Source organism: Sylvia atricapilla, chromosome 17 (genome assembly GCF_009819655.1).
Source record: "Sylvia atricapilla isolate bSylAtr1 chromosome 17, bSylAtr1.pri, whole genome shotgun sequence".
Classification (NCBI taxonomy): domain Eukaryota; kingdom Metazoa; phylum Chordata; class Aves; order Passeriformes; family Sylviidae; genus Sylvia; species Sylvia atricapilla.
In genome coordinates, this window is record NC_089156.1 from 1,648,898 (window position 1) to 1,661,353 (window position 12,456).

General features: G+C 67.8%; 1 protein-coding gene across 1 annotated transcript; it reads right to left on the minus strand.

Moving 5' to 3' along the window:
- Positions 1-403: 403 nt before the first annotated feature.
- Positions 404-10,737, minus strand: EMID1 (EMI domain containing 1). Its single transcript, XM_066331170.1, has 15 exons — positions 10,543-10,737; positions 8,285-8,398; positions 8,095-8,198; positions 5,980-6,066; positions 5,831-5,892; positions 5,598-5,724; positions 5,225-5,323; positions 4,909-5,046; positions 4,399-4,485; positions 4,260-4,312; positions 4,123-4,176; positions 3,483-3,527; positions 3,358-3,402; positions 1,627-1,717; positions 404-635 (listed from the first exon to the last, which is right to left on the minus strand). The coding sequence occupies exons 1-15, from the start codon at positions 10,686-10,688 to the stop codon at positions 505-507; spliced, it is 1,383 nt and encodes a 460-aa protein (XP_066187267.1). The 5' UTR covers positions 10,689-10,737; the 3' UTR covers positions 404-504.
- Positions 10,738-12,456: the final 1,719 nt, after the last annotated feature.

The window sequence follows — 12,456 nt, forward strand, 5'->3', positions numbered from 1 at the left end:
GTGGTGTGACATGGGCGGGTGTCGCCCATTGCTTGGTTTGGTGTCACATCATGGGTGCGTGCTCCTTGGCTGTCCCCAATGCCATCCCATGCCCACACCTGCCCGCCTCACCCTGGCGCACCAGGCGACACCACAGGACACGGATTTGGGGACATTTAATGACCTCGCGGGTCCCAAAGCAGCGAAGCGTGCGGCGCAGCGGGGTCCCCACCCGGGGGCTCCCCACCGCCAGCCCCCCAATCCCCTCCCCCAGCCTGGGTGCCGGGCTGGGGACGGGACGGGACAGAATCCATCCCCCCGGAGCTGCACCTCGGAGACGGGGGACAGAAATGGGGCTGGGGACACCCGTCGCGCTGCCGGGGGCTCAGGCAGCGGCGATGGGGGCGAAGCGTGGTGTGGCGCTGTGCTGTGCCACCAGTAGCACCAAGGGGGGGACGGGGGTGGCCCCGTCCTGCTCCCCAGGGGGGCACAGCGGAGGGGACCCGGGTGTCGCCCCCGCCCCTGTCACGGCTCCGGGGGGGCCCGGCGGGGCGAGGGGACGATGCGGTACGGGAGGTGGCCGCTGCCACGCTTGCCGCGGGGCACCGCGGGGGTCGCCGTGCCGGGGGCACCGCTGCCCGAGCCGGGCTCTGGCTCTGCGGGAAGAGAGGAAAGGGTGTCACGGGGTGGGGTGTCAGCCCCCGCTCTACAAATCCCCAAATCAGCGCAAATCAGTGCGTGGTCTGCCCCACTGAAATGGGGGCTGTTGCCCTCCTGCGGCTCTGGGTGTCCCCAAGCCCTGGGGACATTCCCCCGAGGACCCCCCAGCTGGCACCCCTGCCTGGCACCCCCGGTTGGAACCCTGTGGAAAAGCACAGCTGGAATGGGGAGGGGCGGGTGAGGGTGGGGGGCACCCGCTGTCCCCAGCTGGGGACACGGCACGGGGGGTTGGCACCAGAGATCCCTTGGGACAATGGGAGCTCTGGGAGCTGCTTCGGTCCGAGAGGGTCCCCGAGGTCTGCTGTGGGCCTGGGAGGACCCCTGAGTCTCCCTTGGCTCAAGGGGGTCTCCATGGTCTCCCTTCTCCAAGGATTTCCTTGAGCCCTGGGGGGCTCCAGGGGTTCCTCTGGCCCAAGAGGGGCTCTGTGGTTGCCTCTCTCAATCCAAGGGGGCTCCAAGGTCCGCCTTGGTTCCTGAGGGGTGCTGGAGTTCCCCTTGGCCTTGGGGGTCCTCCATGGGTCGGAGAGGGGTTTCCATGGTCTCCTTTGGAGTGAGAGGCTCTTTCCATGGTCTCCCTTAAACCTTGGGGAGCTCCAGAGTTTCCCTTGGCCCGTGAGGCTCTCCATGGCCACCTCTCAATCCAAGAGCATTTCCATGTTTGCCTCTCTCAATCCAAGGGGATCTCCGTGGTTGTGTGGCTCAATCCAAGCAGATCTCCATGGCCACCTCTCAATCCAAGAGCATTTCCATGTTTGCCTCTCTCAGTCCAAGAGGATGTCCGTGGCTGCCCCTCTCAGCCCGAGCAGCTGTCCCAGCTCTCCCGTGGCCCCGGAGCTGTGCCGTGCCCGGTTCCCGGTGGCCGCAGCCCCCCGTGCCGCGCTCCCGGGGGCGCTGCGGGCTGATGCGGGGCGGGGCGGGGATGGTTACCTGGCCAGATGATGGCTTCCAGCAAGGTGACCCTTCTAGCCAGGACCTCCAGCCGGGCCTGCTGCCGCAGGAGGGTTTGGAAGCTACTGGCCTGGGGGAGAGGGAGAGAGCAGAGCAGAGCAGAGCAGAGCGCGTTGGCCCTGCGGCGGGCACAGCGTGGGGACACGGCGTGGGGACACGGCGTGGGGACACGGCACGGGGACACGGCACGGGGACACGGCAGGGGTGCACAGCACGGCAGGGGCACGGCAGGGGTGCAGCCCCAGCAGGATGGGGGTGCCAGGGCACGAGGAGGGGGTGCCAGGTCTCCAAGGAGGGTCCTCCTGGTCTCAGAGGGGTGCCGGGGGCTCCCCCATCCCTGCGGGTCCGTGGGGACAGAGGGGTCCCTTGTGCTGGCCCTGTGGCAGACACTGCTGGCTTGATGTCCCTGACAGTGCCCTGGTGGGGACATTGATGTCCCTGAACTGGGGATGCTCCCTCTGCCACCCCCCAGCACACCGAGCTCTCCAAAACGTGGGGGGACATGTCCCCAGCCTTGTCAGAAGGCCACCGGCTTGTCCCCAACACTGAGACTGTCACAGGTGTCCCTGGCCGAGGTGGGCAGTGTCTGGGGGGGCTCTGGGGTGCCCAGGTGGGGGACCCTGGTGGCCTTTCCTGGTCCCCAGTGCTGGTCATGGTGCGACCATGAGGGTGATGGCATCATGCTCAGCTGATGATGGCCAAGGGCCACCGTGATGTCATGGGAGCTCGGTGACCTCCTGGCAGGGATAGGGACCGCCCTGGAGGGGGGGTCACTCTGCTATCCCCCCATGACATGAGGAGGGGCTGCCGAGGGTCCCCTGCCTGCAGCTCCGTGGCATCAGCGAGCCAAGGGCCACCGTGACGTCACGGGGACCTGGTGACCTGCTGGCAGGGGTGGGGGTCACCCCGGGGGTCCCCATCCCCCTACTCACCGTAGAGCCCAATCATTGTTTCCAAGATTAAAACCCTCTCCGCTAAAATCTTCAGTGCCTCGCGGAGCTGGTGCAAACCCTCCCCCTGGGGGAGAGAGGGATGGGCTGAGGGGGGGCTGAACCCAATCCGCCCCAGGCCACCCCCGTGGGGGGAGAACGGAGGGGACATGGGGACCCCCCAACTGACCACGACACCAGGGAGAGGAGTGGGGCTAGCCCGGGGGGGGTCTGAGCCCACCCTGTGCCCCCTCACTCTGTTCAGGTGACATTGGGCACAGCCAGGGACACCCAGTGCCACCGTTGGGGTGCTGGGGCTGAGAAATGGCGCTGGGCAGAGCTGGGGACACCCAGGACGTCACTGGGGTGACATGGATGAGGTGTGAGCCCTGGGCAGAGCTGGGGACACCCAGGATGTCACTGGGGTGACATGGATGAGGTGTGAGCCCTGGGCAGAGCTGGGGACACCCAGGATGTCACTGGGGTGACATGGATGAGGTGTGAGCCCTGGGCAGATCTGGGGACACCCAGGATGTCGCTGGGGTGACATGGATGAGGTGCGAGCCCTGGGAAGAGCTGGGGACACCCTTGCCAACACTAGGAACCCAGGGACAAGCTGTGGAACAATTGGGGACCCTGAGGACATCATTGTGGTCCCAGGGACAAGATGCAGAGGGCAGCAGGGAGGGTGTCAGGGTCCTCCCACGCCCATCACCCCCCAACCCAGCCGCTGCCAGCACCGTGTCCCCCTCCCATCCCCGGTGTCCCCGGTGCCACTCACCCAAGTGCCCCTCTCGCCCGGCTCGCCCCGGGGGCCCGGCTCGCCCTGAAACACAGAGAGGAGAGGGGCCTGGCAGCGGGGGGCACGGGGGGCTGCGGCCGGGGGGGCCCCACCCACCCACCTACCTGTGCCCCGTCCTGCCCGCGGCTGCCTGGGTGGCCCTGGGGACCCTGCGGGGGGACAGAGCCCGTCAGCGCCCGGGGGACACAGCCAGAGCCCCACCAAGGGAGATGCTGGCAGACCCCATGATGGGACCCCACACCAGATCCCCCAACCCCAAACCCCCAAACCCACCCATGGTCTTGAACCAGACCCCCCAACTGTCCCCATGGCCACGCACAAGATCCCTCCGTTCCCCCCCAAGCCAGCCCCAGCTTCTCCCCCCAGCCCTGAACCCCCCACCCCCCTAAACGCCCCCATGGCCCCAGTCCCGGTCTGGAGGGACACAATCCTGGGGACACTGCCCACATCCACACCCCGTGGCGGGGTCCCAGCTCCCTGTCCCCACAGAGGGACCCCGAGGACAGCAGCTTGGGGACACCCAGCAGGAAAGGGGTGTCTAGAGCAGAGATGTCCCCAAACCACCCCCCTGCGCTGCCACTCCACCCAGACACGGCCACCCCAGGGGACAGCAGCAGCTGCCTGGGTGGCCCTGGGGACTCTGCGGGGGGGACAGAGCCTGCCAGAACCCCTGGGAGGCACGGCCAGACCCCCCTGGCTGACACCCCCCAGCTGGGGTCACAGTGTGGGGCTGGGGGCACTCACCCTGTCCCCCTTCTCCCCAGGGGGCCCGGCAGCTCCGGGTGCTCCTGCTCTGCCCTGTGCGAGGACACGGCGGGGACATCAGCCCTGAGGGGACACGGGGGCTCAGCACCCCCCGTGCCCCCCACCCCAGCACTTACATCGGGTCCTGGCGGCCCGGGGGGACCAATGGGACCTGGGGGCCCGGGGGGACCTGCAAGGAGAGGGAACACAGCTCAGCCCCACATTGGGGCACCCAAAACCCTTGGGGGGTGACAAAGGAAGGGGGGACACCCTCACCCATTGGCCCCACGGGTCCGGGGGGTCCCACGGGACCCATGATGCTCCTGGTGGCTTCGGTGAAGGTGTTGGAGAGGACAGGGTCCCCTGTGGGGAGAATGGAGGGGGCGTTTTGGGGTCAGGCCTCCCCTGGGGACACGGGGGACCACATTTCCCTGCCCTGCCCTCCTCCGTGTCTCGTCCCTGTCACCCCAATGATGGCAGGAGGTCCCCACAGCTCATTGCTGTTGGCAGGGGGTTCCCTGCAGTGCCTGGTGCCCCCCACTTCATGCCTGAAATCCTGGTCAGGGGTCCCCAGCTGTGCTCAGTGCCCCACATTTCATCTCTGAACCCCAGTGATGCCCTGGGGGTCCCCAGTGCCCCACAGCTCATCCCCAGGGACAACCAGGACGTCCCCACAGCACCCTCAGGCCAGGTGATGCTCAGACCCCCCAACCCAGCTCTGCCCCAACTCAGTCCCGTTTTTGGGGTCCCGCTGGGAGGGGACCCCCCAGCCCAGCCCCTCCTTACTGGGCTCGGCCAGGCGGGGAATCTCTGGCCCCACGGGGGCAGGGGGGCCCGGGGGCCCGGGGGGCCCGGGTAACCCCTTCTCTCCTGGGAGCCCCCTGGCTCCATCCCGGCCGGGCGGTCCTGGGGGGCCGGGGGGACCTGCAAGGAGGAAGAGGATGGTGAAGATTGGAGCGTGCCCAAAGCTGTGCAGCGCTGGGGCCCTTCTGAGCCCCCCAAAATGCTGCACGGACCCCTCAAGATCTGCCCACCAGGAAAGGGGGGGGCTCGACTGGGCCAGGCACCAGGCTGGGGTCCCCCCCACGCTGTCCCCCCTTACCTGGTGGCCCCACTGGACCCTTCACTCCAGGAATTCCCGAGGGTCCCCGTCCTCCCGAGTCGCCCTTGGGCCCGGGGGGTCCCCTCCAGCCTGGTCTCCCTGCGGTAGAGCAGCACCTTGAGGAGGGGACAGCCCCTCGGGGATGCCCCACACCCTGTCCCCACCAACAGCCACCCCCTCCCCAGAGCTGGCCTGTCCCCGCGGGTGGCTCAGTGTCACAGCTGGGGACAGCTGCGGTGGGACAGCTTTGCTTTGTCCCCCAAAAGTGAGGGGTCCTGCACCCTCCCACCCAAATATTGACAACATCACTGTGTTCCCAGCCCTGTGGGCGCTGCCAGGTGGCACTGGCACTGTCACCGTCACTCTGCCTTACCGTCATCGCCGGGGCTCCCTCGGGCAGCCGGGGACCCCCAGAGCTGCCCGGCCTCGGGCCCCCTGCCCGGGGCGCTGCCTTTGGGTGCTGCTGGGCTGGGGGGCTCGGCCACCGCCAGCCGGGCCACCTGGCGAGGACACAGGAGGGGTGGGTGACAGCAGGGGACGCAAGGTGGCTCTCGTGCCCCTCGGAGGGTGCAGGGGGAGGTGGCCCCATCCCAAACTGGGACTTGCCTGCGCCTCGAGGGTGGCGAGCCGGGCTGTCAGCTCCCCGACACGGCTGCAGTTCAGGCACCCTGCGGGGGAAAATTGGGGGGCACAGGCGGTGGGGTGGGGGGCGCCCAGCCCTCTGTGCCCACCCCGGCATTTGGGGAGGGACCCACCTGAGAAGGCCGCGGGGTGCAGCGGGGGCCGGCGCGGGGCGGCGCTGGGGCGCCCGGTGTCCCGCAGGGTGAGGAGAGTGTGAGCCTCTGCCGAGGAAAGGGGCGTCAGCACGGGGGGACCCCCCTGTGGGGCATGGCCTCCTCCGGGACACCTTCCTATTTGACTTCCCTCCAACACATCGGGGGGTGCAGGGCCCCAGCCTTGCTCTCGGGGAGCCTCAGACTCCAAATCCCACCCATGACCCTGAGTCGGCATCGCCCAAAACCCACCCGTGGTCTTGAACCAGATCCCCAAAACCCTCCATGACCACACACCAGATCCCCCCAACCCACAACCCCCAAAACCCAGCCACGGTCCTTAACCAGACCCCCCAAATCTCCCCAAATCACCCCAATCTCAGCCCCAAACTCAGCCCCAGCCTCCCCCAAATCCCTCCCTCAGTCCTGACCCCCATCTCCCCAAACACCCTCATGGCCCCCAGCGCCATTCTGAGGGTGGCTTTGGAGTGAGGAGCACAATCCTGGGGACATTGCCCACATCCACACCCCGCGGTGGAGTCCAAGTCCCTTGTCCCCACTGAGGGATCCTGGGGACAGCGGCTTGGGGCCACCCAGCATGACAGAAAAGGGGTATCTGGAGTGGAGGTGGCCCCCGAGCCCCCCCACGCTGTCACCCCACCCCGGCACGGCCACCGCCGTGCTGCAGGGGACAGCTCTAAGTGGGGCCAGATGTGGGGCAGGCGGCCAAGCATGCAGGGAGGAGGAGGAGGAGAAAGAGGAGGAGGAAGAACCTCCCGCCTCCCCCAGCACTGCTCCCACCCAGCTGCCTCCAGACCCCCCGTGTCACCCGCTGCCCTGCAGACCCTCAGTGTCACCCCAGGGTGTCCCCACCCCTGGGTGCCACCCACTGCCCTCACAGTCCCCAATCCCATGGAGCCGGGGCCGGGCTGGGACCCGCAGCAGGGCCCTGAGGGAGAGGGAGGAGGAGGATGTGGATGTGGTGACAATGGGGACAAAGACCCCCTGTCAGGAGCTGGCAGCACCCGTCCCCGCACGCACGGCACAGCCTCGCACCCATTCATCCACCGCCCACCCACAGCCGGCCACTCGTGGGTGGGGGGCTGCACCCCCTCGTGGGCACTGCCATGCCCAGGAATGTCCAGCTGTCCACCCACCCACGCCCCATCCATCAGCTGTTTCCAGTTCCCCAGCCAAGGCACATCCCGTTGCCCACCCACTCCTGTCCACCTGACTGCCCATCCACTGCCCCACGCACCCAGGTGGGGATCTCTCTCCATCCATCCACACACAGGGACACTCCCTCACCCACCCAGGAAGTTCTGTCCAGCCCCTGTCCTCTCATCTGTCCATCCATGGGCACAGCCAGCCATTGATACACTCTCACACCCATGGGAGAATCCATCCATCTATCCATCCATCCATCATCCATCCATCCATCCATCCATCCATCCATCCATCCATCCATCCATCCATCCATCCATCCATCCATCCACCCTCCATCCATCCATCCATCCATCCATCCATCCATCCATCCATCCATCCATCCATCCATCCATCATCCATCCCTCCATCCAGCCCTCCATCCATCCCTCCATCCATCCATCCATCATCCATCCCTCCATCCATCCCTCCATCCATCCCTCCATCCATCCATCCATCATCCATCCATCCATCCATCCGTCCATCCATCCATCCATCCATCCATCCATCCATCCATCCATCCATCCATCATCCATCCATCCATCCATCCATCCATCCATCCATCCATCCATCCCACCCTCCATCCCTCCACCCACCCACCCACAGCAAAATCTACCCATCCATCCCTAAATGAACATCCATCCCTCTAGCCTTCATCCATCCAACCATCCATCCCTCCTGCCCTCCTCTATCCACCACTGAAGAACATCCATCTGTCCGTTCCTCCATCCATCCCTCCATCCATCCATCATCCATCCATCCCTCCCTCCATCCATCCCACCCACAGGTCCTTCTCCCCACCCACCCCCACCAGTGACACCGGAGGCCGTGTCCCACAGCCCCTGGGTGCCACCTGCCCACCCTGCACAGGCCCCCATCGCCGCCAGCTCCCACCTTCCTCACAGTTGGCTCCGCTGTGTCCGGGGCAGCAGCGCCACTCCAGCGCCGTCAGTGTCCTGTAGGTCACCCTGTAGAGGGGCCGCACCACGGCGCGGTAGCTGCGGACAGAGGGGTGGCTCTCAGACCCATCCCGGGGACATCCCGGGTGTCCCTGTCCCCAGGGGACCGCGGTGGCCCCGCTCACCTGCCCCCGCTGCAGGCCAGGGGCCAGCGGCAGCCCTGGAAGACCCTCTGGAGAAATGTCCCGTTCTGGACGTGGCATGACACCGTCCGTGTCACCGTGTAGGAGCACCAGTTGCTGCAAGGGAAAGCACCGATGTCACCAGCCCTTCCGCAGGGACACCAAGGGGGTGCTGCCACCCGAATTGTCACCTTGGGAGATGCCCATGCCCGGTTTTTTGGGGTGCTCATGGGGAGCCCTGCTCTGCCATGCGGGGCCCCGCATTCCTGCTGCATTCCCGGCGTGGCGCTGGCGCCGGCTGGCCTGGAGTGGGGCCCGGAGCCCCCCCGCACCCCCAGCCCACCCCACACAAAGGCTCCTTTCTTCTGCCCCACATGCCAGGCTCTGCCCACCCCTCCCCGGGCACCCCAGCCTCAGTTTCCCCCTGCAGAGGGGGACACACTAGTGCCACAATGCCCGGTGTCCCTGTCCCCGCGGCGGGAAGGACTCGCCGTACCCTCGGCAGCTCCAAACTCAAAGGCTGCACAATTTGGGTCAAAAAATGAGCTTTTTGGGGCCTCTGCAGTGCTGCAAGGAGGGAGGAGGTGGCAGCAGGGACAAGCGGGCGCCGCGGGGGGACAATTGTCTGGGAGGTGCCGGAGGCGGGGGGGGGACAGCGGGGTGGCACAGGGCTTTCCGGCTGGGCAGCGTCCCAGGCGGGCACCGTGCCAGGGCTCTGGAAGCACAGAGCCTGCCGGAGCTGTCGCCACGCTCCCGCTGCCACCCTGCCGTGCCGAGGGGGTCCCGGGTGGCACCGTCCCCCCTTGGAGGGACACCCAGCCCCTGGGCGGTGCCAGCTCCGGCTGCGGGAATGCCTGTTGGGATGGGATGGGGATGGGTCCCGGCTCGTTTCCCAGGGGGAATGCCCTCCCGGGAGCGGGGCAGGAGCTGGCAGGCTTTGGCATGCGAGCGCCTGCGTGGCCTGGCATGACCCCGGCCCACCCGGCACCGCACGGGCACCGAGGGGGTCCGGCTGTGCTGCCAGGGCTTGCGCCCACCCGGGGCAAAGCCCACATCACGGTTGGCTCCGAATCCCGCTCCCATTCCCAAAATCAGCCCCTTGGCTTTGTGCCCCCGACTTGGGCACGTGGGATCCCAGCGACGCTGGGTCAGGGAGGGATGGGGCTGGGATGGGGCTGGGGGCTCGTGGGCGCTGGCTGCTGGCCTGGGGGGTCGCGGGGGGACACGGCAGGGTTGTGCCAAGGCGCCGGGGGCTTCCTGGGCTTGGCCGGGAGGGGAAGGGGAAATGAGGCGGCTTCTGCCCGTCGCCTCACTGAGCCGAGCGGAACCGGGAGGTCCCGGCAATCCGGTGCCGGAGACACGGCCAGACCCAAGGGTTTCCTGTAAACAACCCCCCCATCCCGCCAGCACCCCCCCGCCGCTGCGGCGGGACAGGGAGCACAGCCCCCCACAGCACCCACAGACCCCCGGGCTGGGCCACCTCCAGGGGCTGGGCCACCTCCAGGGGCTGGGCACCCTGTGCCAGGGAACATCCACTCTTCCCCATCTCCAGCACTCCCAGTATGCCCAGCACCCCCGGCAGTCCCAGCATGCCAAGGCAGCCCCAGCACGCCCAGTATGCCCAACCGAACTCAGCAGACTCAGCATGTCTCTCTATGCCCAGGCAGCCCCAGCAGTCCCGGCAGCCCCAGTAGTGCCAGTACGCCCCAAAGTCCATCCCAGCAGCCCCAGTATGCCTGGGCAGCCCCAGTAGCCCCAGCACCTCCCAGCACCCTGCCAAGCCTGGCAGCTCTGATAGCTCCAGTAAGTCCAGCTAGACCCAGTAACCCCCCAGTAAGCCCTGCCGGCCTCAGCCCTCCCCGCCCCAGCAGCCCCACGGCCCACACAGCCCCTCCCTGGGGTGCCCCCGGGTCCCTGGTGCCCTCGCGTCTGGTACAGAGCCCCCAGTACCCACAGAAGCCCGTGCCTGGTGCCCCCTACCCCCGATGCCCCCATGCCCGGTACCTTGGACCCCTGGTGCCACAGATGCCCAGAGTCTCCCAGGTTCCCACATCCCGGGTGTCCCCCATGCCAGGAGCTCCCGGGTCACTGATGCCCCTGGTGCCAAGAACTCGGTGCCCGGTACCCGCAGCTGCCGGTGCCTGGTGCTCCCCGGTACCCACAGCCCCCGGCACCCCGGGCAGCGATGGTGGCCCCATGTCCCCGGTGCCCGCATCCCCGTGTCCCCGGTGCCCGCATCCCCGTGTCCCCGGTGGCGGTACCTGCGGGCGGCGGGCGGCAGCAGGGCCGGGCTCCAGGCGGCTGCGGGCAGCGGCAGCAGCAGGCAGAGGGACAGGCAGAGCCCCAGGGCTGCGGGCAGCGCTGCGGGCAGGGCCGGGCGGCGGCAGCACCCCCAGCCCCCGGCCATGCCGCTCGGCGGGGCTCGGCGCTGCCCGGCCACCGGCACCGGCACCGGCACCGAGCGGGCGGCGGGGGAGGGGAGGAGGAAGGAGGAGGGATGGAGGAGGAGGAGGAGGGCTGGAGGAGGGACCCCCCGCCTGCCCCCCCGTTTGCTCCCCCTCCTTCCGCCCCGCCGGCACAGGGGTCCGGCTGCCGGGGCGCACACGGGGTGCGGGGGGCAGTTCGGGAGGTCGGGGGCACAAACCGGCCCAGGGGGGGCAGGAACGGGGGCCCGGGGGCGGCTCAGCGCGGGGAGGAGGCGCGGTGCGGGGCTGGACCCGGCTGCGGGACACCGGTCCCCTGGGAGCGATTGGGGAGCGGTGTGAGCCTGCGGACACACGCGTGTGTGGGACCCCGCGTGTGCATCCCTGAGGATTTACACACGAGTGTGCGCGCAAAATTCGCATTTGTTCATTGTTTACACGTTTGTACACACACTGAATGCACACGGGCGTGCTCACAGATTCACACACGCGTGTGCACCCCCAGGTGTGTTTGTGCTGTGTGTGTGTGTGTGTGTGTGTGTGTGCGGCCCGGGCGTGTGCTCACCCACCCTTGTGTCTGTCTGTCTGCCTCTTTGTCTGTCCGTGTGTCTGTCTCCTGCTGTTCTTCCAGCTGCCTCTGCCATGTGTGTGTGTGTGTGTGGTCCCCATGTCGGGGCGTGCAAGGAGGCTGTGTGTGTGTGTGTGTGTGTGTATGGGTGTGCGCGGGTGGTCCCCGCCGGGGGGCCCTACAGACTGTCTGTGTGTCTGTCTGTCTGTCCGGGGACACATCCCTGCAGTGGCAGCACCCCGGGGCTCCCCGCCTGGTCGCCTGTGGGTTGTGGGTCACCCCAGCACATCCCCCCCACCCTGCACCCGCGGTGGGGACACAGGAGGCATTCCCCCAGGGATCCCCGCCCATGGGTGCCCCTTGGGGTCACCGCCACCCCTCCGGCCCCCCCGGGTGTCCTTGAGGCGGGGCCCGGGTGCTGTTTACCCTCGTGGGTGCCGCGGGAGCCGAAGGTCACCCACGCTCCTGCCCAGACTAAACACGGCTGCGGCGGCGCCCGGGGTCGGGGGGGCCCGTGGGTGGGGACAGTGGGTTTGCACCAGGTGATGCTCCTGTGTGTCCCCACAGAGATGTAGAGCCCAGCCTCGGCTGCACAGGACCTTGTCCCCAAGGCCCTAAATGACACTCAGCCGGCCCTGGGGTCCCCCTCCAGGATTGTCACCTGATGACTGATGGCTTGAGCCTCTTCAGGCCTCCCTGGAGGGGCTTCAGGCCCCTGTGCCATGGCCCTCTCCCACCTCTGTGTCCCCATCACAGCTTTATGTCCCCTTATTACATCCCAGCTCCATGTCCCTACTCTGGCTCCAGGTCCCCATGCCATCTCCCTGCCCTGGATTTGTGTCCCCAGCTCTGGATTTATGTCCCCAGCTCTTCATAGCGTGACCCAGCTCTGTCCCCATGCTGTGTCCCCACCCCAGCTCCAGGTCCTTCTGCCATGTCCCATCTCCAGATCGCTGCCCTGTCTCCATGTCCCCATGCCATCTCCATGTCCCCACGCTGTGTCCCTGTCCCGTGGCCGTGGGGTGCCAGCCCCCCCGAGACCCGAGCACAGCTCACTGCACCGATGGCAGCGGGTGGCCCCTGCCCATGTGGGCTGGCAGGGAGTGAGGTCCCCACTGTGGGGACAGGAAGGGGGACGAGTGGGTGTCCCCATGCCCGACCCCGCTCCGCCGGGACCCCCGGGC